Source organism: Thamnophis sirtalis, unplaced genomic scaffold, assembly GCF_051295495.1.
Source record: "Thamnophis sirtalis isolate CommonGarterSnake01/CBP01778 unplaced genomic scaffold, rThaSir2_p1.2 scaffold_4, whole genome shotgun sequence".
Lineage (NCBI taxonomy): Eukaryota > Metazoa > Chordata > Lepidosauria > Squamata > Natricidae > Thamnophis > Thamnophis sirtalis.
The window spans coordinates 131964179-131987564 of NW_028261384.1; the positions used below are offsets into that span (position 1 = coordinate 131964179).

General features: G+C 48.6%; 1 protein-coding gene across 2 annotated transcripts; it reads right to left on the minus strand.

Annotated features, from left to right (window-relative positions):
• Positions 1 to 254: 254 nt before the first annotated feature.
• Positions 255 to 19264, minus strand: SALL2 (spalt like transcription factor 2). 2 transcript variants are annotated; one of them, XM_087714197.1, is made up of 4 exons: positions 19003 to 19264; positions 8197 to 10544; positions 1932 to 2375; positions 255 to 794 (listed from the first exon to the last, which is right to left on the minus strand). In XM_087714197.1, exons 1-3 carry the CDS (start codon positions 19082 to 19084, stop codon positions 1947 to 1949), a joined length of 2859 nt encoding a protein of 952 aa, XP_087570323.1. In that variant the 5' UTR covers positions 19085 to 19264; the 3' UTR covers positions 255 to 794; positions 1932 to 1946. The 2 variants fall into 2 exon arrangements, with proteins under 2 accessions (XP_087570323.1, XP_087570322.1); XM_087714196.1 differs by having other exon boundaries at positions 1927 to 2375.
• Positions 19265 to 23386: the final 4122 nt, after the last annotated feature.

Consider the following 23386-nt stretch of genomic DNA (forward strand, 5'->3'; position numbering starts at 1 on the left):
CAGTCATCCAGGTCATAGTTGTCTCAAAGGTGCTTTTTTAAAAAGGCAACTGGTCTGTTTTGTTTTTTTTCTTTAAGGAAGAAGAAGATTTCGCTTCTCATCCAAGAATTCATTCATCCAAGAATCTTGGATGAAACGTGAAATTTCTTCTTCTTCTTCTTCTCCTCCTCCTCCTCCTGGATGAAAAGCGAAATGTCATCATCTTTTTCTTCTCCTCCTCCTTCCTCCTCCTCCTCCTTTCTTCTTCTCCTCATCTTCGAAAAAAATAGTCCAGTTGCCTTTTTCAAGAGCACCTTTGAGACAACCCCAAAAAATAATTTTCACATCTTCCAATTGGCATCTTCCAATCCCCTTTCACTGTCTTTTGCTGAACCAGAATATGTAATGCATTCAACCCATGCATTAAGCTGCTTCTCCTGCCCAAAGAAAACCAGAACTCAAAATAAAGGGACTTCCTTTCCCTGTGGCCAGAAAGAAAACCCACGGACTTGATAATTTCTTTCAAATTTCTTTTATTGCGGGAATAAATTCCTCGGCTGGGGCCATTTGGTATCCTGTTCTACATGAGAGGGAAGTTTCTTTAAAAAGAAAAAATAAATCAAAGGTACAAGACAGGGACCATCCTTCCCTGCCTCGGGTCAGGATCCTGCCTTTTGGCCGACGGAGTTCCAAACTATGTTAAAAGTAAAACACTAAAAAGTTGCTAAAATTATATTGGAACCATCTCCTATTTGCGTCGTCAGATATAAGGTTTAATTGCTGCCGCGTACTTGGTCCCTCTTGAGTGGATCACTCTGGAAAAAGAGAAAAAGAGAGGGATATAGTTATAGGGAGCAAGTAGGTTCCAGGTTTTCTCAGCTCTTCAGGCCTTGCAACTCCAACTATGACTTTTTTAAAAAAAATCATAAAAATAAAGACTCCCTCAAACGAAGACTGATTCCCGAGCCATGTAGTTTTCTTGGAAACATTTCGCCACTCGGATTTTTATTCTTATTTTGACTTCCCAATCTAGCATCTAACTTTAGGACCTCCTTGTGGTCTTCCATCCCAGGACCGTATTTCCCTGAAAATAAGATCTTATTTTCTTTTGACCCCCCCCCCCCAAATAAGACCTTGGTATTATTTTTGGGGAGGTCTTATTATTTTTGAGGGGCAGGAGGCGGTGAGGGTGGTCACCTCATGGCTGCTGCTGTGTTGCAATATTTTCAGGGAGGGCTTATTTTTGGGGAAACAGGGTATTAATAAGATCCAACCTTCTCTGGTTTGTCCAAATCAATCAAATACCACCACTTAGCTGAGTTTGAAGACCCTCCGTCAAATCACAGAGGCCCAACGTGAAATCAGGCCGTGGATGTTCACAGATTCCTGCTTTCAGACCAAAAATATAACGAAATCCATAAATACTGACCTGGTTTACTTTTATGCACCAGGTTAAACTTTTCCAATACAATTAATATACAGGTGTTATTGGAGAAGTGGCCCTTAGGAGCCAAATACAATGGAACAGACCCAAAGTGTGACTATGTACTAGTAAGGAATGTTTGATCCAGCTTCCAATATGAGGTGGCGCAGTGGTTAGGGTACAGTACTGCAGGCCACTTCAGCTGACTGTTATCTGCAGTTCAGCGGTTCTAATCTCACCGGCTCAAGGTTGACTCAGCCTTCCATCCTTCCAAGGTGGGTGAAATGAGGACCCGGATTGTTGTTGGGGACGATATGCTGACTCTGTAAACCGCTTAGAGAGGGCTGAAAGCCCTATGAAGCGGTATATAAGTCTAACTACTATTGCTGTTGCTATCATCCACTACCCAAACATTTTGATAAAAACGCGCAGGGGCGGACATCCTGGCAAAGTGCCCCCCCCCCAATCTCGTCATCTTGGTCAGGGGTTCTCACAAGCTTCATAATCCCCCCCGCCACCATCACCTTACTCAGTAGAAGCTGGGTCACTTCTCCCCCTTCCCTTGGTTCTCGGGGACCGTTTCCAAAACAGGGGCTGCCGGCGGGGAAAGGAGCAGCAAATTGGTCACTGGAGGCTTCTCCTTGGCCTCCGTGGGGACCACCTTCCCAGGCACATTGCTCGATCCAAAAAGGTTTTGTGGGGTCACGTTGGGGGAAGAAGAGGAGGAAGATGAAACAACGGAAGCCGCTGTGCTGTGGCCAGGCTTGGCGGGCAGGCCCCCCGAGACGAAGGCGGTGTATTGATTCCAGAAGGAAAGGGGACCAACCCCCACCAGTTGGGCTGGGATGTCCCGTCCGAGGAAGTCCTGCAGCTTGACTTGACCCCCGGAGAGCACTGGCAGGGGCCCTTCCAGAGGCAGTCGCCGTCCCCGGCGCGCCGGGTTATTGCTCCAAACGTGGCTCCCCAGATGAACCTTTGGAGAAAAAGAAAGGAGGAGGAGGAAAAGGGAGGTACGAATATTGGGGCAAAAGCCAAAGGATGAATAACCAATATTTTCTTCCAATTTAGGAACTATGGGGATGTCATCAAATACTTTGGCCGGCAAATGAGAACACAGGATTCATTGGAAGAGACCCTGATATCTGGAAAGATGAAAGGCAAAGGGATGGCAGAGCGTGAGAGGGTTAGATAATGCAATCAACATGATTTTTAGCAAATTTCAGGAATGTTGTGGCCCGGACAGTGAGGAGGTTGGGGAGGAAGATGGGCCAGTCCTGGAGTCTGTTGTGGCCCGGACAGTGAGGGCTCTGTGTCGGAAGAAGAGAGGGGGCCAGAGCTGTATGCCAGTTAGCAGCTACCTTCAGAGTCAAACATCAGTGAGGCAGAAGAACAGCTGGAGCCTGTTCCCAGTGTGCGCATGTGCAGTTGCCAGACAAAGGGAACAGCTAAAGAACAGGGGTCGACTTGGGAGTAGGGCCACAGGTGGACGATGAATGGCCCCTCCCAGATGAAATAAAAGAGGAGCGAAAGGGGAGTGGAGTTTGCAGGAGACAATTAGTTCGCTCAATTGGCTCGTGACTCTCCGAGACTCCTTGCCAAGTTTTGCAGCTATCGGCCTGGCAGCTCTCCAAGCCAGAGAAGGTCTGTGACTGTAAATCTTCCCTCGAAAGACTTTGCTGTATGTAAATGAGCAGAATTCAGTAAATTAATAAAAGGGTTTTTTGTCGGGACCAGGAGTTTGCTTCATCCTTTTGGGAAGGCTTGATCAGAATAGCAATCAACGCAATCAACATGAAGTTTGGCAATCTTCGGGAGACAATGGAGAATGGAGGGGGTGAGGCTGGTGTGCTATGGTCAATGGGGTTCCAGAGAGTAGGGCACGATTTAGTGGCTGAACAACAAACGGATGTAATTCCCATCAGGATCTCCTGAAGTTATCCGTTCCTCCAAAGGGACAACATTTAGGAATGTTTAGAGAGAAAAGTGCACTTCCCATACGCCAAGACTGTTTCAATACAAGCAGTCCTTGACTTACAACCTCCATTGGAACTAAACCTTCTGTTGCTAAACGATGCAGCCATTTTAAGTGAATTGTGCCTGAATTTACAACCCTTTTTTTTTGCGAATCTGGCTTCCTTCCTTGACTTTCTTATCAAGAGCTAGGTGGGAAGGTTGCAAATAGCGATCATGTCAATGGCAGGATACTGGAATGATCATAAACACCGGTAGTCCTCAACATATGGCCACCACGGAGCCCCAAATTTATGCTGCTAAGTGAGAAATTTGTTGAGTTTTGCCCCATTTTATGACTATTTTTCTGCTTTTGCTAAATAAATCACTGCTTGCCAGAAGGTCGAAAAGGGGAACACATAATTCCAGGACACTCTGTCATAAATGTGAGTCTACTGTCAAGCATCCAAATGTACATCACGTGACCATGGGGATGCTGAAACGGTCACAAAGGTGAATAATGGTCATAACACACTTTTCCTAAATGTCATTTTAACTTCGAATGGTCGCTAAGCAAACTTTGTAAGTTGAGGATGACTACTTCGATATAAAGGTTTTTCAAAGCACCTAAATCATGATCACGTGACTGTGAGGATGCTCTGATAGTCATAAGTGCAAGGACCCGGGTGTATATTACTATTTTCAATACCGTTGTAACTTTTGAGCCATTGTTAAAGTTGTAACTCAAGGATTATTTGTGAAGACTTACAACCAGATTCACAGAGACAAAAGAAGCGGAACTTTTAAATTTGCCAAAATCAGCCTCCCCTTCAAAAGATGGCTAAACGAAACAGGAGCAACCTTCCATAAAGAAATTGAGAATTGTAATTTGGGCAGAGAATAATCCTCAAACGTAAAGGTTCCCCTCGCACATATGTGCTAGTCGTTGCCGACTCTAAGGGGCGGTGCTCATCTCCATTTCAAAGCCGAAGAACCAACACTATCCGAAGACGTCTACGTGGTCATGTGACCGGCATGAATAAACACTAAAAGCGCACAGAACGCTATTAACTTCCCACCAAAGGTGGTCCCTATTTTTTCTACTTGCATTTTTGCTTGCTTTCGAATTGCAGAAGCTGGGAAAAGTAACGGGAGCTCACTCCGTTAAGCGACACTTGGTTTGATAAGAGGAAATTTGGTTAAAATTTTAAATGATGAAAAAGGGGAAAAAGTTAGTCAAACTATTGCTAAATAAATGACTGATAATGATAATAATGTAATAATTTGTATTGACGGGGGAAAAAGGAAAATTGGATAAAAGTTGCAAACAATGATTAAGAAAAGAGGTTTAAAAACTTTGTTATTAAACATAATTATTATTTTTTATTTTGAATGCGTTATAAAGGAATAATGGGATTGGATGATATTGAAAATAGATACGGGAATGCCACTATGTGGTTTTGTTTTAAATTTTGGAGTGTTTGTTATAAAGGGACTTTAAAACAACTATAGTCATATGAAGGATGAGGTATGATGATAACAACCATATATAAATATATGTGATGTAAAGTAGATAATTTGATATGAATTAGAGGTGATGACAGTGGAAGGGATGCACGAAAGTTCTTTGTAACCAATTGACACCCTTTCTACAACTTTGTAATGGAGGATGATTTTATTTGTTTTTATTTAAAAAATAAAATAAAAATTGGGGGGGAAAAAAGCGACACTAGGGATTCAAACAGCCGAACTTCCGACCTTTCAGACTGACAAGCTCACTATCTTTCTACTAAGCCACTGCGTCCCTCAGGAATAATTCTTCCTTCTCTACAATTACCAGCATCCTTCACTCCAAGTCATGCTGGGTGGGATAATGGCCAAACTTGCCGATCGGAAGCAATAAGCGGGGGTGAAATCACAGAATACCTTCTCAAAACAATCACATTCTCTGAATTTCTTCTGAAGCCAGACTTGTGCACAAGGGCGTGGTTGTCTCACAACTCAAAGAGAAGCTGACATGAAGGGGCAAGCATGCTTTTCTGTTGCTCAGCACCCGTATGAGAAGTGAGGTCTGGCCTTTATCTCAATAATGAGAGATGGAAGAAATAAACCTCCAGGTGGCCTCAATGACCTTCTAAAAAGGATGCAAATGACCAGCTGTCTGCAAGGAGTATAAATCCTTCCATTCCCACCATCCACTCAGAGTTGAAGAAGCTTCTTGGATGAGAAGCAAAATGTCTTCAAAGAAAAACCAGTTGCCTCTTGAGAAAAAAGCACCTTTGGGACTAAGATATGGTAGTGTCTTATCTCCTCCACACTGCTGAGGGCCCCCCCCTCTCTCTCTCTCCCTCCCTAATCTATCTATCTATCTATCTATCTATCTATCTATCTATCTATCTATCTATCTATCTATCTATCTATCTATCATCCATCTATCTATCTATCTATCTATCTATCTATCTATCTATCTATCTATCTATCTATCTATCTATCTATCTATCATCTACCTACCTACCTACCTACCTACCTACCTACCTACCTACCTACCATCCATCCATCCATCCATCCATCCATCCATCCATCCATCCATCCATGGCTGGGTTGCTAATCCCGTTCCAACCGAACCGGTTGGAACGGGGCCAGCGGCATCCTTGTGCACGCACGCAGTTCACGCATGCGTCTTAGCGCCTGTGCGATGCTCCAGCTGCTCGCGGAGACTCGCGCAGGCGCTGTATGTGCCATCCAGCTGCTCGCGGAGAATTGTGCAGGCGCTGTATGTGCCATGTGCCTGCGTGGAAGCGCAGAAGCCTTCAAAGACCGGTAAGGAGCGTGGGCGGGTGGGTGGGCCCTTCGCCGTTCCCGGAAGTTACTTACTTCCGGGTTCGCCCACCAACTGGTTCGCGGGGACAGCCGCGAACCAGTTAAAACCCACCCACCCATCCATCCATCCATCCATCCATCTATCTATCTATCATCTATCTATCTATAAATGGCTGTCTGTGTGTTCCAGCATAATTCTGGAACACCTCAAGCAATTTCAACCAAATTTGACTTATTCTCCGGAAACAAATACTGTGGAGAGTAAGACACCTCTAAAACCCCTTGGGGTGTGAGTTCTCTTAAGATACATCCTGTTGTGCCTTAAAATGGCTTCTACTGTACTGCTGTAAAATGGCTTTTACTGTGCAGCAGTAGAGTTGCCATGGTAAATGGCTTCACAGTACTTCACCAGGGAGTTTTCCCTCTGGTAAGGAAGCATATCCAACATTAGAAATTAACATTTGATCTGGACATTTCCCCTCCTATAAATAAATACCTGGGTTAAAAAAAAAAGAAAGAAAAAAACCAGAAAGTCCAGTTGCCTCTTTAAAAAGCAGCTTTGGGACAAGCATCACCTGGATAATGGAGAATCTCCATTAAGGAGAGGAACAAGACAGGAAGACGACCCAAATGATCATCAGAACAAGCCTGTACAGATAGTCTCAACTTACAATCATTGGTTTAGTGACTTTTCAAAGTTTCGACGGCGCTGAAAAAAAAAGTGACATAGCTATTTTTCACACTTTCACACATCGTTGCAGCATCCTCATGGTCACATGATCAAAATTTGGATGCTTGGCAAACAGTTCATCAATGATTTGCATGGGAGGATAAATGGGGAAGTCGTCAAATTTGCAGATGACACCAAGATGGCAGGAATAGCCCACACTCCAGAAGACAGGCTTAAGATAGAAAAGGATCTTGACAAACTTGAACATTGTTAGATATGTTAGAACATATCTAACAAAATGAAATTCAATGGTGAAAAAAGTAAGGTTCTACATTTAGGCAAGAAAAACGAAATGCACAGGTACAGTATAGGTGGTATCTTGCTCAACAGTAGTAACTGTGAGAGGGATCTTGGAATCGTAGTGGACAACCATTTAAATAGGAGCCAGTCGTGTGCAGCAGCTGACAAAAAAGCCAACACAGTTCTGGGCTGCATAAACAGAGGGATAGAATCAAGATCACGTGAAGTGTTAATTCCACTTTATAATGCCTTGGTAAGGCCACACTTGGAATACTGCATTCGGTTTTGGTCACCACGATGTAGAAAAGATGTGGAGACTCTAGAAAGAGTGCAGAGAAGAGCAACAAAGATGATCAGGGGACTGAAGACTAAAACATATGAAGAACGGTTGCAGGAACTGGGCATGGCTAGTTTAATGAAAAGAAGGACTAGGGGAGACATGATAGCAGTGTTCCAATATCTCAGGGGTTGCCACCAAGAAGAGGGAGTCAAGCTATTCTCCAAGGCACCTGAAGGCAAGGCAAGAAGCAATGGATGGAAACTAATCAAGGAAAGAAGCAAGCTAGAAATAAGGAGAAATTTCCTGTTAGAACAATGAATCTGTGGAACAACTTGCCTCCAGAAGTTGGGAATGCTCCAACAGTGGAAGTTTTTAAGAAGATGCCGGATAGCCATTTGTCTGAAGTGGTGTAGGGTTTCCTGCCTAAGCAGGGGGTTGGACTAGAAGACCTCCAAGGTCCCTTCCAACTCCTATTCTATTCTATTCTATTCTATTCCATTCCATTCCATTCATATTTATGACGGTTGCAATGTCCCCCGGTCACATTTTGTGACCTTCTGACAAGCATAATTAATGGGGAAGCCAAATTCGTTTAACAACTGTGTTACTAACTTATTCTGTCTTCAAAGAAAAACCAGATAATGTAGCATTGCCTATCCCAAGGTCACTGCTAGAGGGCGACAGAGAGCACATGAGGGAAGATATCTTCCCATCCAAGACCACCAGGGGGCTGAGGAAGCCAGATGTCCCTATTCCACTGCATTGATTTCTTACCTGGGGATGGGCAGTCATCGCATGTTTGCGCAAGGCCGCCCTGTCGGTGAAGGACTGGTTGCAAATCCCACAGATCAGCACTGGTTCCTCTTTGGCTTGGCTGCCCTGATGCTGTTGCTTCTCAGATGGACCTTCTCCACCACCTTCTCCTTTCTCCTTATTCGGTTCTTCTTCTTCCACCGGAACAGCTCTGCCATCTTCTTCTTCCATATCGGCCTTCTCTTCCACATCCTTCAAGGGACAGAGAGGGCTTTGGGGCGCCAGTGGGGAAGAGGAGAGTGCTCCGGGTGGTCCTCCCTCTTCCCCCTCAGGCTGCCCCATTTCATCCCCTTCCTTGGGAGGACCAAGACCTTCAGGGCTGGAGATCTGCTCTGCTTTTTCTCCAATGCTTTCTACCGAGTCTTCGTCGGTGGGCTCTTCGTCGTCGTCCTCCTCCGACAGCTCCTCCTCCTGGGGGACAGGTGGCTGCTCCCGTGGCTTCTCCCCTTCTCCCAATGGGGCCCCCTCTGGGGCCGAAGGCTCAGGCAGGAGAGCTCCGTTGGGGATCTGGCCACCCAGGTGCATTCGGACGTGCTGCTGGAGGCTCACGGCGTTGGTGAACTTCTTCTGGCAGATGGGACAAGAGTTTTGTGCTCGGGCCGACGGGCTGGTTTTGTGGGCCACGAAGTGAGCCCTCAGGTTCCCCCTGGTGGAGAAGGCTCGCCCGCAGACCTTGCACTTGAAGGGGCGTTCGCCCCCGTGCTGCCCGTAGTGAAGTTGCAGAGCTCGCGGACAGCTGAGGACCCTCAGGCAGATGACACACTGATTGAGCCCTGAAGATGCCGGAGAAGACGACACCGAGGAGCCGGCTGTGGATGGGGCCATAGTGGCTATGCCCGAGGAGGACGAGGTCCCTTGCCGATCGATTTTCTCAACCAGCTGCTGGAGCTTGGAGGTCTCCGAGGGAGAAGCCTCCAGGACGTAGGGGAAGGGCCCCATAGCTGGGCCCGCCTTGAAGTGATTGGCTAACAGAGCCCAGCTGGGCAAGGCCCCCACAAGCTTCCCCAGTTGAAGACGGGGCCCTTCTGTCTCTGATTCAGGAGGGGTGTTCTCGTCCCCCTTCCCCTTGGCTTCCACTGCCTTCATCAGGACCAGCTTGTTGAAACCGGGCAAAGCTTGAGCCGCGGCCGACGGAGTCGTGCCGGATAGTAGACTCAGACTCTCGGTGGCACTCAGGGCCTTGCGCTCGGTTGCAGGGAGGGCCCCCTGTTCCTCTCCGGGTTCGGCTTTCTCAGGCGGCACGGACATGCCATAAGGGAGCCCCGAAGTGGTGAGGACGTAGTCCAGGTGCTCGGGGACCGGGTGAGGGTTCATCTGGACGTGGGGGTACTTCTCCCGGTGACGATGGAAATGGACCTTAAGGTTGCCTCGGGTGGTGAAACGGTTCCCACAGATGTTGCACTTGTAGGGACGTTCGCCGGTGTGGGAGCGCAGGTGGATCTGGAGGGCGCTGTCGCTGCCGAAGATCTTCCCACAGAAACGACATTTGTGGCGTCCGCTTGGTTTCTCGCCTTCCAAGTTGGATTCTCCTCCTCCCGCTCCCCCTCCTCCATTCTTCTGTCGCAAGAGTCCTGGAGATGTGGCCTGCTCCAAACCCCGGGCAGTCCCTAAGCACTGGGCTGCCAAGACACCTGTGGCCGTAGGGAAGGCTGGAGCTAGCAGCTGCTCAGCTTTAGGCACCCTGGTGCTGCCAGGGAATGGGTGGTAGAGATGGAAGAATGCCGGCTTGGGCACATCTGGAGAGGCGGATACCTGGCTCCTCCCAGGTTCAGTTTTAATGGAAAAGACGGGCAAAGAGGGCTTGGGCGGAGCAGAGGCCACCGGAGCAGGTTCCGTGGTGGAGGCCGGAGCCCCGACCTGTCCCCACGAACTCAAGAGCAACACCTGCCGGCAGATCTGTTCCGTCATCTGCATCTGATGGAGCTGGCGTTGTTGCAAAACACGCAACTCTTCCAGGATGAGAGGAATGTTGAGATGCCCGGTGGAGAGTGTGGTGGTAGGGGGCAGGGTTGGGGGTGGTGGAGGAGGGGGCCGGGAAGAGGCGGGCTCTTGGCTTGGCTCGGTCAGCAAGGGCCCAGGTTCCATGTCCATGCTTGGAGAACTTTCGGCGCGGATCTCAACGGAAGAGGAGGACGAGGAGCAGACGCTGGAGTGTTCCTGGCCGACGGTGGGAGTGGTCGCAAGGCCAGCCGAACTGGGGGCTCGCTCTGAGAAGCAAGTAGTAGTGTGAGCAGATAACTCGGAGGGGTCCTTGAAGGTGATGTGACAGGAAGGGCAGGAGAAGGGGCTGGAGTCATCCCCAGCGTCTCCTGGGAAGGTAGAAGAAAGAAAAAAAGAGAAGGAGACAAGAGTTAAGTCCAGATCTTTAAAAAACAAAACAAAAATTAAAATAAATACAAGAACATAGAAAACTGATGGCAGAAAAAGAACTGATAAAGGCAGACCTCGAATTACAGGAGTTTATGTAGTGACCTTTCGAAGTACCAATGGCACTGAAAAAGTCACTCATCGCTGTTTTTCACGCTCACAACCATTTCAGCATTCCCGCCAGAGGTGGGTTCCTACCAGTTCGCACCTATTCGGTAGAACCGGTTCGTCAAATCTACCGAACCGGTTAGAAGAGGTTCCACCAGTGGACCCGGAAAGCAGGACACACCTACAGAAGAGGTTCCAAACATTTTTTGAAACCCACCACTGGTCCTCGGATATGATTATTCTACACAATCATGCTCATATTTATAAAACTCAGTGCCTCTGTGAAAGGTAAGGATGACTACTACGTTTGTGGTACAATCAGAACATTGCGTGTGTTGAAGTTTTAACGCAAACCAAAGATGCCTTTTAAAAAACAAGTTTACATCATATTCTTATGCATGCCAGTGCTGTGTGTGAGGTAATTTAAGATGGTTCTGACAAGTGTCGTCGGCATCTTCATATCCGGTCACATGGGTGGCAAGCCACTCCCATCCAGTCACATGGGCGGCAAGCCACTCCCACAAAGGAGGCCATACCCACAGAGTAGGTTCGAACAATTTTTGAAACCCACCACTGATTCCCGCAGTCACATGATTTACATCTGGAGGTTTAACAACAGACTCATATTTATAATGGTTACAGTGTCCCGAGGTTCTAACCTTCTAACAATAGCAATAGCAATAGCAGTAGACTTATATACCGCTTCATAGGGCTTTCAGCCCTCTCTAAGCGGTTTACAGAGAGTCAGCATATTGCCCCCAACAATCTGGGTCCTCATTTTACCCACCTCGGAAGGATGGAAGGCTGAGTCAACCCTGAGCCGGTGAGATTTGAACCGCTGAACTAGCAGTAGCCTGCAGTGCTGCATTTAACCACTGCGCCACCTTGGCTCTAACAATTTGCGTAACAATCGTGTTACTAATTTTAAGAACCGCAGGGATTCACTTAAGAATTGTGGCGAGAAAAGTCGTCAAATGGGACAAAACTCACTGAACAAATGTTATACAATAGCAGAGTTGGAAGGGGCCTTGGAGGTCTTCTAGTCCAACCCCCTGCCTAGGTAGGAAACCCTATACCATTTCAGACAAATGGCTATCCAACATCTTCTTTAAAACTTCCAGTGTTGGGCCATTCACAACTTCTGGAGACAAACTGTTCTACTGATCGATTGTTCTAACTGTCAGGAAATTTCTCCTCAGTTCTAAGTTGCTTCTCTCCTTGATTAGTTTCCATCCATTGTTTCTTGTTCTACCCTCAGGTGCCTTGGAGAATAGTTTGACTCCCTCTGCTTTGTGGCAACCCCTGAGATATTGGAAGACTGCTATCATGTCTTCCCTAGTCCTCCTTTCTATTAAACTAGACATACTCAGTTCCTGCAACCGTTCCTCATATGTTTTAGCCTCCAGTCCCCTAATCATCTTTGTTGCTCTTCTCTGCACTCTTTCTAGAGTCTCCACATCTTTTCTACATCGTGGCGACCAAAACTGAATGCAGTATTCCAGGTGTGACCTTACCAAGGCCTTATAAAGTGTTGTTAACACTTCACGTGATCTTGATTCTCTCCTTCTGTTTATGTAGCCTAGTAGTGGAAATGTCTCGCTTAACAATCTCAATGTTGGGCTCAAAGGGTGTAATCCGAGGACTATCTGTATACAATATAGGTGGAAGATGGCGGGATTCAAATAATTTAACAACTGATTTGCCCAGGGTCAGGTTGGCTGTTGTGGGAGTCGTGGTCCATTCCCGTCCTCCACCACATGCGGGACAAATTTCCCGCCACAGCCAAAACCTGACCCAGTGAAATGGTTGTTAAATTACCCCTCACCACCACTATCAAAGTGGATCCTGGGCATTGCGCTGCGCTGCAATGGAAAAACAGGCAAAAAGGTGGCCAGCATGAGGGAAGGAGGAGGGGCATGGAGAAGAAAGAGGGAAAGCGGCAGTGGTGGGTTGCAGGTGGTATGCCCCGGTACGGGCATAATGATGCCTACCAGGAACACCGGGTACCATTCCGGTACGGTGCTCCAGAGGGCCCACCTTCCCACCTAAGCTCCTTACCTGTATTTCAGCTCTTCAGCGCTTCCGCGCAGGTAGCATACAGCGCCTGTGCGGCACTCCACCGAGCACCTGGAGTGTCGCAGAGGCGTTGTGGAGGTAAGGATGCATGCTCGTGCTGTGTGCACGCATGTGGGGGACGCCGGGCCCCGTTGCATCATACCGGTTGCAACGGGATCCGGAATCCACCACTGGAAAGCGGCCCCCTCCTCCCCTCATGCCGGCCGCTGTGTTGCCTGTTTCTCCGTTGTAGCGCAGTGTCCAGGGTCCATTTTTATAGCAGGGGTGGTGGTGGTGCATGCAATTTAACAACCGGTTCGCTCGAACCGATGCGAACCGGCTAGATCCTACCACTGCAGTACATCAGGAAAAGATCATTTAAAAATGTTCTTTTAAAGAACATGTATCACAATTGTGGTCGTAACTCCAACACTATCTGTACAATCTTAAATCAGATTGGCTATATATTCAAAGCAGAGATCCACTAAAGTTCAGTTTTAGGTGTCTTCCAGATCAGGGGCCCAACCAGTAATGGTTTTCTCTTACCTTCAGTACCAGTTCGGAACTGGGAGCACTTGTGCGTGTGGCACTTCTGCGCATACGCAGAACTTTCTGTGCGTGCAGAGTGTCTGGGAGGACTTCTGGGCAGGTGGGCGGAGCTTCCCACCACCGCCGCTACTGGTTCGCCCGAACTGGGGCGAACCGGTAGAATACCACCTCTGGGCCCAGCCCCCAGTCCATGAACCGGCACTGGGCCGTGGTATGCCAGAAACTGGGCTGCATAAACGAACAAAGCCCTATCGGCGGGATGTGAAACCACACCCACTCTGGCCCGCAGAAAAACCTCTCTCTCCATGCAACCGGTCCCTGAAGGTTGTGAAGGGGCCTCTTTTCCAATTGGAATGACTACAGTAGTCCTCGACTTATGACCACAATTGAAGACCAACATTTCTGTTGTTCAGAGAGACATTTCAGTGAGCTTCGCCCCGTTTTATGACCTTTCTTGCCGTATTTGTTAAGGGAGTCACTGCAGTTCTCCAGTTAGTAGCTGAGCTGTTAAGCGAATCCGGCTTCCTCCCGAGTTTGCTTTGTCAGAAGGTTGCAAATGGGGATCGCATGATCCCGGAGCATTGCAACTGTCATAAATATGAACCAGTTGCCAAGTCCACATTGAGCCGAGGTGGCGCAGTGGTTAAATGCAGCACTGCAGGCTACTTCAGCTGACTGCAGTTCTGCAGTTCGGCTGTTCAAATCTCACCGGCTCAGGGTTGACTCAGCCTTCCATTCTTCCGTGGTGGGTAAAATGAGGACCCGGATTGTTGTTGGGGGCAATATGCTGACTCTGTAAACTGCTTAGAGAGGGCTGAAAGCCCTATGAAGCGGTATATAAGTCTAACTGCTATTGCTATTGCTATTTTGATCACGTGACCATGGGGATGCTGCAACGGTTGTTAAGTATGAAAAACCGTCATTAAGTCACTTTTTTCAGGGATTTTGTAACTTCGAATGGTCACTGAATGAACTGTTGTAAGTTGAAAACTACTTGTATTAGCTTAGCGACCATTCAAAGTTACAACGGCGGTAAAAAAGGGGACTTCTGACTGGCCCTCACACTTACAACTATCACACTGTCCCTGATCACGTGATCTAAATTTAGCCGCTTGGCAACTGCCAAGTATTTACAATGGTTTTAATGTCCCGGAGTCATGTAACCAACATTTGCAACTTTCCAACAAGTGAAGTCAACGGGGGAAGCTGGATTTTTTAAAAAATTCCCTCAGGGCCTGCGGGTCGGATCTGGCCCGCAGGGTGCTTAGATGTGGCCTGTGGGACCGCCCTGGAAACAGTGAAGGACCGGCCCATGATGTCTCTGCCAGTGAAAACGGAGCTCGGGAGGGCCATGCACAGAAGCCATCGCAGCCAAAAACAGAGCTCGGGAGCCTGTTTTGCCTGACAGAGTGCTCGAGCTCCCATGCGCGCCCCTGACACGAGTGATGTTGAGCTGGCCACGCCCCCCAGCCACACACCCTGACACACACCCCTTCCCGAGGTCGAACACAACCCTGATGTGGCCCTCAATGAAATCAAGTTTGTCACCTCTGCCATAACAACTTAAGTGATTTGCTTTAATAACCGTGGCGATGAAGCTCGCAAAATCTGGAACCACTCACTTAACAACGCTTACCAATAAAAACTCTGTTCGTGATCGTAAGCCAAGGACTATCTATAATTCCCCAATTTTCTATCCACGGGGATAAAGCAATGTATCTGGAAAGTACTGGGTTGGGGGAAAGTTGGTGTCGACTCTCAAGCAGGACAATTTGGGTGTGCTGGCGTGGCCACTGCCTTCTCCTGGCATAGTGGTAAAGGTTCTCCTCGCACATATCTACTAGTCGTTTCTGACTCTAGGGGGCGGTGCTCATCTCCGTTTCAATGCCAAAGAGCCAGCGCTGCCCGAAGACATCTCTGTGGTCATGGGGCTGGCATGAGTAAATGCTGAAGGCGCACAAAACGCTGCTACCTTCCCACCAAAGTGGTCCCTATTTTTCTACTTGCATTTTTCGATCTGCTAGATTGGCAGAAGCTGGGACAAGTAACGGGAGCTCACTCTGTTATGTAGTGCTAGGGATTCGAACTGCTGAACTGCCAACCTTTGTGATCGACAAGCTCAGCGTCTTAGCCACTGAGCCCCACATTAAACATACTAGTTCATTAAACTACTTGCATTTTTTTTTACGTGCTTTCGAACTGCTAGGTTGGCAGAAGCTGGGACAAGTAACGGGAGCTCACTCCGTTATGCAGTGCTAGGGATTCAAACTGCTGAACTGCCAATCTTTGTGATCAACAAGCTCAGCGTCTTAGCCACTGAGCCCCACATTAAACTAGTTCATTAAGCTACTTGGATTTTTTTACGTGCTTTCGAACTGCTAGGTTGGCAGAAGCTGGGACAAGTAACGGGAGCTCACTCTGTTACGTGGCACTAGGGATTCGAACTGCTGACTTTTCTGATCGACAAGTTCAGCATCTTAGCGTCTTAGCCACTGAGCCACCATGTCCTGGAATGCTGCAACCCATAAACGCCGAGAGGCACAGATGGAAAATTTCCTTCCGCCAGAGGCCCTCTTCTGACAAACAATACATTTAGCCGATGTAACGCGATGCGGCAGTTAAAAAGATACCCTCCATTGCTTAGATTGTTATCTAGGCTGTGCCCAGTTCTGGACACTGTATCTTCCTTGGGGAGATGGCGAAATTAGAGAAGATTCAGAGATCTCCCTAAAGATCGGGAAACCCAGCCTCGTGAAGGTCAGTTCGAAGATCTAGGTCAGATCGAGCTTGGACAATGACATGAGGACCATCTACAAGGATCTCAAAGGCTGTTCCTCCACTTCAAAGCCCCCTTGGTCATGAAAATGATGGTAGGAGCAGAGTGTGTAAAGTCAAGGAAGAAAGTTAAGCATTAAATGATAGACCAACCTGCTACTGTAAAGGTAAAGAAGGTTCCCCTCGTATATACCATATTTTTCGGAGTATAAGACGAACCAGAGTATAAGACGCACCAAGATTTTGAAGAGGCAAATTAAAAAAAAAATCAGTTTTTGCACTCTGCAGACGTCCCCAAAACGGCCCATTTTTCGTGAAAATGGGCCGGTTTTTTTGTCAAAAAAGGGGGGGGGCATGAATAGCCTTTAGGAGGTTTATAGATTGCTTCTGGGGGCTGGGGTGAGGGGAAAATAAGAGCAAAAAAAGGCATGTTTTTTGCTCATTTTTGTCCTACGCAGCCGCACGCTAGAAGCCTCCTAAAAGCTATTCATGCCCATTTTTGCAAAGGGGTCAAGGTTTCAGGAGGCCAAAAATGCTGTATTCAGTGTATAAGACGCACCCAGATTTTCACCCTCTTTTTTGAGGGAAAAGGGTGTGTCTTATACTCCAAAAAATACGGTATGTGCTAGTCGTTCCCGACTCTAGGGGGCAGTGTCCATGTGCGTTTCAACGCCGAAGAGCCAGCGCTGTCCGAAGACGTCTCTGTGGTCATGTGGCCAGCATGACTAAACGCCGAAGGCGCACGAAACGCTGCTACCTTCCCACCAAAGTGATCCCTATTTTTCTACTTGCATTTTTCGATCTGCTAGATTGGCAGAAGCTGGGACAAGTAACGGGAGCTCACTCCGTTATGTAGTGCTAGGGATTCGAACTGCTGAACTGCCAACCTTTGTGATCGACAAGCTCAGCGTCTTAGCCACTGAGCCACACATTAAACATACTATTCATTAAACTACTTGCATTTTTTTTACGTGCTTTCAAATTGCTAGGTTGGAAGAAGCTGGGACAAGTAACGGGAGCTCACTCTGTTACGCACCACTAGGGATTCAAACTGCCAAACTTTCTGATCAACATGCTCAGCGTCTTAGCCACTGAGCCACTGTGTCACTGAGCCATCACGTCCCTCCTCGGTCTACCCTGCCACTATACCGGGAGCTTAAAAGCAGGATTATGGATAGTGGAGTCCCTTGGACAAGAATCCGATGGCCTGGCTGTATTGAAGATAGTTTGGCAGATTTTTGTTCTGAGTAACAATTGGACTAGAATCTGTGTTTTTCAACCTTGACAACTTTAAGATGTATGGACTTCAACTCCCAGAATTCCCCAGGCAGCAAACCGTAGACACATCTTTTTCAATAAATTCTAGACTCTCACATGATGAATCTTTGTCAACCTTGGCTACTCTGAAGATGTGTGGACTTCAACTCCCAGAATTCCCTAGGCAGCAAACCCTAGACACACGTTTTTCAATAAAATCTAGATTCTCCCATGACGAGTCTTTCTCAACCTTGGCTACTCTGAAGATGTGTGGACTTCAACTCCCAGAATTCCCCAGCCAGCCATGACTGCCTGGGGAATTCTGGGAATTGAAGTCCACCCATCTTAAAGCGGCCCAGGTTGGATGATGGATGACTCATAATTCTAACACAGGAAGCCAATCTGGTTTTTCCCAACTTCCTCAAACTGGTGATGGCCTCCAGATTATAACCAGCACCCACTCCCAGGATTTCCTCAGCACACTAGTCCTCATGGAGGCTGGGGATTTGGGGAAATGTAATGGAACACATCTGCAGTTTGAAGAAGCTTGCTCTGCTCCGGTCCTGGCCATTTTACTGCTTCCCTTCTAGACATTTGGGTCATCCTGAAGGACTGGAAGGGACATGGTGGCTCAGTGGCTAAGACGCATTGTCGATCAGAAAGGTCGGCAGTTCGGCGGTTCGAATCCCTAGCGCCCGCGTAACAGAGTGACCCCCCCCATTACTTGTCCCAGCTTCTGCCAACCTAGCAGTTCGAAAGCAGGTAAAAATGCAAATAGAAAAATAGAAACCACCTTTGGTGGGGAAGGGAACAGCGTTCCGTGGGCCTTTGGCGTTTAGTTATGCCACGGATACCTCTTCGGAGAGTGCTGGCTCTTTGGCTTTGAAATGGAGATCAACACTGCCCTCTAGAGTCGGGAACAACTAGTGGGGGGGGGGTGACGCTCATCTCCGTTTCAATATATCCGCATATATATGTGAGGAGGGGGGATGAGGAGTAAGGGGGGGAGAGAGAGAGAGAAGAAATGCCAGCCCAGCAAAATGGTGGTTCTGCCTTTACTGATAACATTCAAAAACCGGGCCAACCCGGAGCTAAGTTTCTAGCCCTCATGGTGGATCTTCCAAAGGAAGGAAAAAAAGCAGGGCAAAGAAAGGGCAAAGGATGTAAAGAAGCAGCATCCAACGCGCTTGGCAATTTTAGGAAATGAGGATCTCCTCTACGTCGCCTTCCCCACCACCCTCCACCCCCACCCGCAATCGTTGTTTGCGGGTTTCTCGCAAAAGCCACGATCTCCGCCTTTCCTCGCGGATCTGCTGCCAAAAGGCGCATCCTAAAAGGGGGCAGGATGGGGAACGCCAAGGGGGTCTCGGATCCGTCCACCATATTGCTGTCTCCCCCCCCTCCCCACCCCACCCACGCAGGGTGGGGGGGGGACGGATCGCGTGGTTTGGGGAAGGGGCAGGGAAGACAATGGGAAAAAAGGACCCCGGAGAGGAGATCCAACCGGCCGCCACTGGGAGGGAGATGGGGGGATTGGAGGGAAGGACCGGCCTGCTGGGGAAAGAATGGGTGGGTGGGGGGTTGCCGGGAACGACCCCCACCCGCTCTCCCTCCCCCCTCCCACCCCTCCCCGTCCGCAGCCCCCCTCCTCCCCACCTGCGGGCTCTGCCATGCTGGCGTCCGCCGTTGCTGCGCCCGCGCCCTCCGCCGGCTCCCCGCGTCCTCGGGGGCTGCTCATCTCGGCCGCTCCCGGAGGAAGAGGAGGAGGAGGAGGCGAGAGAGATCGGCGGGCTAACAACCCCCCCTCCCCACCTCCACGGCTTCTGCAGCAGGGACCTCTGGTGTCTGGAGGGCGGCTGGCGCTGGCGCCGCCGCCGCCGCCGCCAGCAGGAGCCAGCGCGGGGCGCCCCCGTGCGCCACTGCTCTGGAGCGCACCTGGAGGAGGAGGAGGAGGGAGGGATAGCAGGAGGAGGAGGAAGAGGAGGAAGAAGGGGAGGCTGAAGGATGGCAAGAAGGAGGAGGGAGTGTGCGATGGATAGTAGTAGGAGGAGGAAGAGAAGGCTGAAGGATGGTGAAGAGGAGGAGGGAGTGTGCGATGGGTAGGAGGAGGAGGAGGAGGAGGAAGAAGAGGAGGAGGCCAAAGGATGGTGGGCAGGAGCAGGGAGGGAATGATGGGGAAGGGGAGGAGGAGGAGGAAGAGGAGGCTGAAGGATGGCGGGAAGGCGGAGGGAGAAGGGAGGGAATGATGGGGAAGAGGAGGAGGAGGAAGAGGAGGCTGAAGGATGGTGAAGAGGAGGAGGGAGTGTGCAATGGGTAGCAGGAGGAGGAAGGATGGCATGGAGCAGGAGGGAGGAATTAATGGATAGCAGGAGGAGGAGGAGGAGAATGAGGAGAAGGAGGCCAAAGGATGGTGGGAAGGAGGAGGGAGGAGGGAGGGAACGATGGGGAAGAAGAGGAACAGGGGGAGGAAGAGAAGGCTGAAGGATGGTGAGAAGGAGGAGGGAGTGTGTGATGGATAACAGGAGGAGGAGGAGGAGGAGGAAGAGGAGGAGGCCAAAGGATGGTGGGAAGGAGGAGGGAGGAGGGAGGGAATTAGGGGGAAGAGGAAGAGAAGGAGGAAGAGGAGGAGGAAGAGGAGGCCGAAGGATGGTGAGGAGGGAGTGTGCGATGGATAGCAGGAGGAGGAAGAGGAGGCCAAAGGATGGTGGGGGGAGGAGGGAGGGAATTATGGGGAAGAGGAGGAAGAGGAGGAAGAGGAGGAAGAGAAAGTTGAAGGATGGTGAAGAGGAGGAGGGAGAGAGCGATGGGTAGCAGGAGGAGGAAGAATGGCATGGAACAGGAGGGAGGAATTGATGAATAGCAGGAGGAGGAGAAAGAGGAAGAGGAGGCCAAAGGATGGTGGGGGGGAAGGGAGGGAGTGATGGGTAGGAGGAAGAGGAAGAGGAAGAGGAGGCTGAAGGATGGTGAAGAGGAGGAGGGAGAGAGCGATGGGTAGCAGGAGGAGGAAGAATGGCATGGAACAGGAGGGAGGAATTGATGAATAGCAGGAGGAGGAGAAAGAGGAAGAGGAGGCCAAAGGATGGTGGGGGGGGGAGGGAGGGAGTGATGGGTAGGAGGAAGAGGAGGAGGAAGAGGAGGCTGAAGGATGGTGAAGAGGAGGAGGGAGAGAGCGATGGGTAGCAGGAGGAGGAAGAATGGCATGGAACAGGAGGGAGGAATTGATGAATAGCAGGAGGAGGAGAAAGAGGAAGAGGAGGCCAAAGGATGGTGGGGGGGGAGGGAGGGAGTGATGGGTAGGAGGAAGAGGAAGAGGAAGAGGAGGCTGAAGGATGGTGAAGAGGAGGAGGGAGACAGCGATGGGTAGCAGGAGGAGGAGGAAGGATGGCGAGGATGAAGATGGAGGGATTGATGTATAGCAGGAGGAGGAGGAGGCTGGAGGAGAAAGAAAGAATAGTAGGAGTTAGAAAGAGGATGGAGGGAGTGATGGACAGGAGAAGGAGTAGGGAGAAAGAGGAGGCTGGAGGAGGAAGAGGAGGGTGGGAGCGATGGACTGGAGGAAGAACCTGGAGAGAGTGATGGCAAAGAGGATGAAGAGGAGGAGGAGGGAGGGAGGGAGTGATGGACAGGAGCAGGAGGAAAGGTAAGAGGAAGGAGAAAGAGGAAACAAGGGAATGATGGCAAGGAGGAGGAAGATGGAGAAGAAAGAGGAAAAACAGGAGGAGGAGGTGGTGGTGAGAGAAGGTGGCCACATAACCACGAGCTGTAATGTCCCCAAAAGATGCTTTTCTCCAAATGCCAACTGGACCTTTCGGATTTTTCCCCCCCAAAGACCATTCACCTCACTCAAGATGCTCCTTCAGTTCTTACTTACAGAGATGTGAGCATGGAAGGATTTATCCTCCTTGCAATCAGCTCCTTTCGTGAATGCTGTATAAATCCTTCCGTTCTCCACCAGTGCGTTATAGAACCAAAGAAGCTTCTGGGATGAGAAGTGAAACGTCTTCAGAAAAAATCAAGGAAGTCCAGTTGTCTTAAAAAAAAATAAAATGTTTAAACCACTTTTAAACCAGGACTTAGAGGACTGAGAACTTCCATAGACACAAGACTTGCAATGGCCTCCATTTGAAGATAGAGGTTCCCATCTTGAAGGGGGAATCAGTGGAAATAATTACTTTGACTGGCCTCGTCCCATCTCCCCACCACCATTTCCTCCTCCTGCAATAGCATTGCCAAAAAAAGGCATTAAGAGTTGTTAACTTAATTTTGTGAAGCTTCTCCAGTTACATTGTACTGCTAACTAGGGCATACAATACCCTTTGCCAGGCAAAAAAAAAAAAAGGACAAAAATTCATATGTGGTTGGAAAGAGTGATACAGCAGTGTATTGATTTAAAGCCTGAACTATTTTTGTTGGGTATTTTACCAGAAATATAAAGAAAATGTATATTTAATTATTCACGTAATAACTGCAGCTAGAATCATATGTGCACAAAATTGGAAAAAATGGAAAAAAATTCCCTCAGAGGGAGAGGTAATTAAAAAAAAAATTAGAAGGTGCAGAAATGAACAGATTAACGTTGGCAATTAAAGAGAAGGAGGAACAGGAGTATTATAAGATATGGAGCTGTTTTTAATCACTGGATAGAAAATCAATATGGACAAAAGGAAACAGAAAATTGAATAATTTGGAAAAGAAGTCAATTATAGGGGAGGAGTTGAATTGTTGTCATATAACTCCTTGTGTAGGTGTGGCGGTCACCCATGGCCCAGTGCATAACAGGGCATGCACAGCCACGCTGAACCACACAGGAAAAACAAACTCCTAAAAGACATAACATCCTGATAGTTCACTCTAGATGTGCCTTACCCAACGACACCCAGGATTTGACCATATATAGACAGAACTTCCCTGAGCAGTAGATTAGCAATTGTAGTTTGACAGGCTGTCTTAAATCACATGCTGATTGCTCCTCCTGCCTTTGTCCTATCTCAATAAAAGGGGCTCCCAGACCCCAATCTGGGTCGCCTCATCCCGAGAAAGCTCGTGTCCGTGTCTTTTCTCAACATTGGCCTCATGGGCAAACCACGGGTACTTTACATTGAATTAAAAGGCAAGTGGAAAGATAAAGGTAAGATAAAAATAGATTAAAAATGATGTAACTGTTAAATATGAGGACACAAAGATTGAACCCAGATGTAAGCAATAGCAATAGCAGTTAGACTTATATACCGCTTCATAAGGCTTTCAGCCCTCTCTAAGCGGTTTACAGAGTCAGCATATTGCCCCCAACAATCCGGGTCCTCATTTTACCCACCTCGGAAGGATGGAAGGCTGAGTCAACCTTGAGCCAGTGAGATTTGAACAGCTGAACTGCAGAACTGCAGTCAGCTGAAATAGCCTGCAGTGCTGCATTTAACCACTGCGCCACCTTAATGATGTAAGATTAACTGTAAAATTAATGATGTAAGAGTGGTTATGGAAAAATAAAAAGAGAACTTTTCAAAAAAACCCAAACCCTTTGCCAGACCAATCCTTGAATACAGCTCATCTGCCTGAAATCTGCACTCTATATCGGACATTAATACAATCGAGCGAGTCCAGAGGTATTTCACGAGAAGAGTCCTCCACTCCTCTGCTCACAATAGAATCCCTTGTTCCACCAGGCTCGAAATTTTGGGCTTGGAGAACCTGGAATTATGCTGCCTATAGTCTGATCTAAGCCAGTGGTGGCGAACATTTCTCTCCTTGTGTGCTGAAACTGTGTGAGCATGCCCTACACTCACATTGCAATGCATCCAGCCAACCTGCGCATACATGTGTGACACCCCCCTGCGCATACGTGCTTGACCGCCCCCACCCCGCCATGGAGGGGAGTTTTTGCCCTCCCCAGGCTCCGGAGGCTTTCCTTGAGCCTCTCCGAGGGCGAAAATGACCTCCCCTGGGCTCCGGAGGCGGGAAACACACCCGTTTCTGAACTTTCAGAACTCCCGTTCTTCGCCTTCCCCAGGCTCCGGAGACTTTCCTCAACCTCTGGGAGGGC

What these genes read in the sequence shown, in the direction of transcription:
- SALL2 (XM_087714197.1), bottom strand. Translation starts at nt 19,084, where the DNA reads ATGAGCAGCCCCCGAGGACGCGGGGAGCCGGCGGAGGGCGCGGGCGCA. An exon ending in CAGCATGGCAGAGCCCGCAG is followed by an intron (nt 10,545 to 19,002) that starts GTGGGGAGGAGG and finishes CTACCTTCCCAG; the next exon opens with GAGACGCTGGGGATGACTCC. An exon ending in CGATGACTGCCCATCCCCAG is followed by an intron (nt 2,376 to 8,196) that starts GTAAGAAATCAA and finishes TTTTCTCCAAAG; the next exon opens with GTTCATCTGGGGAGCCACGT.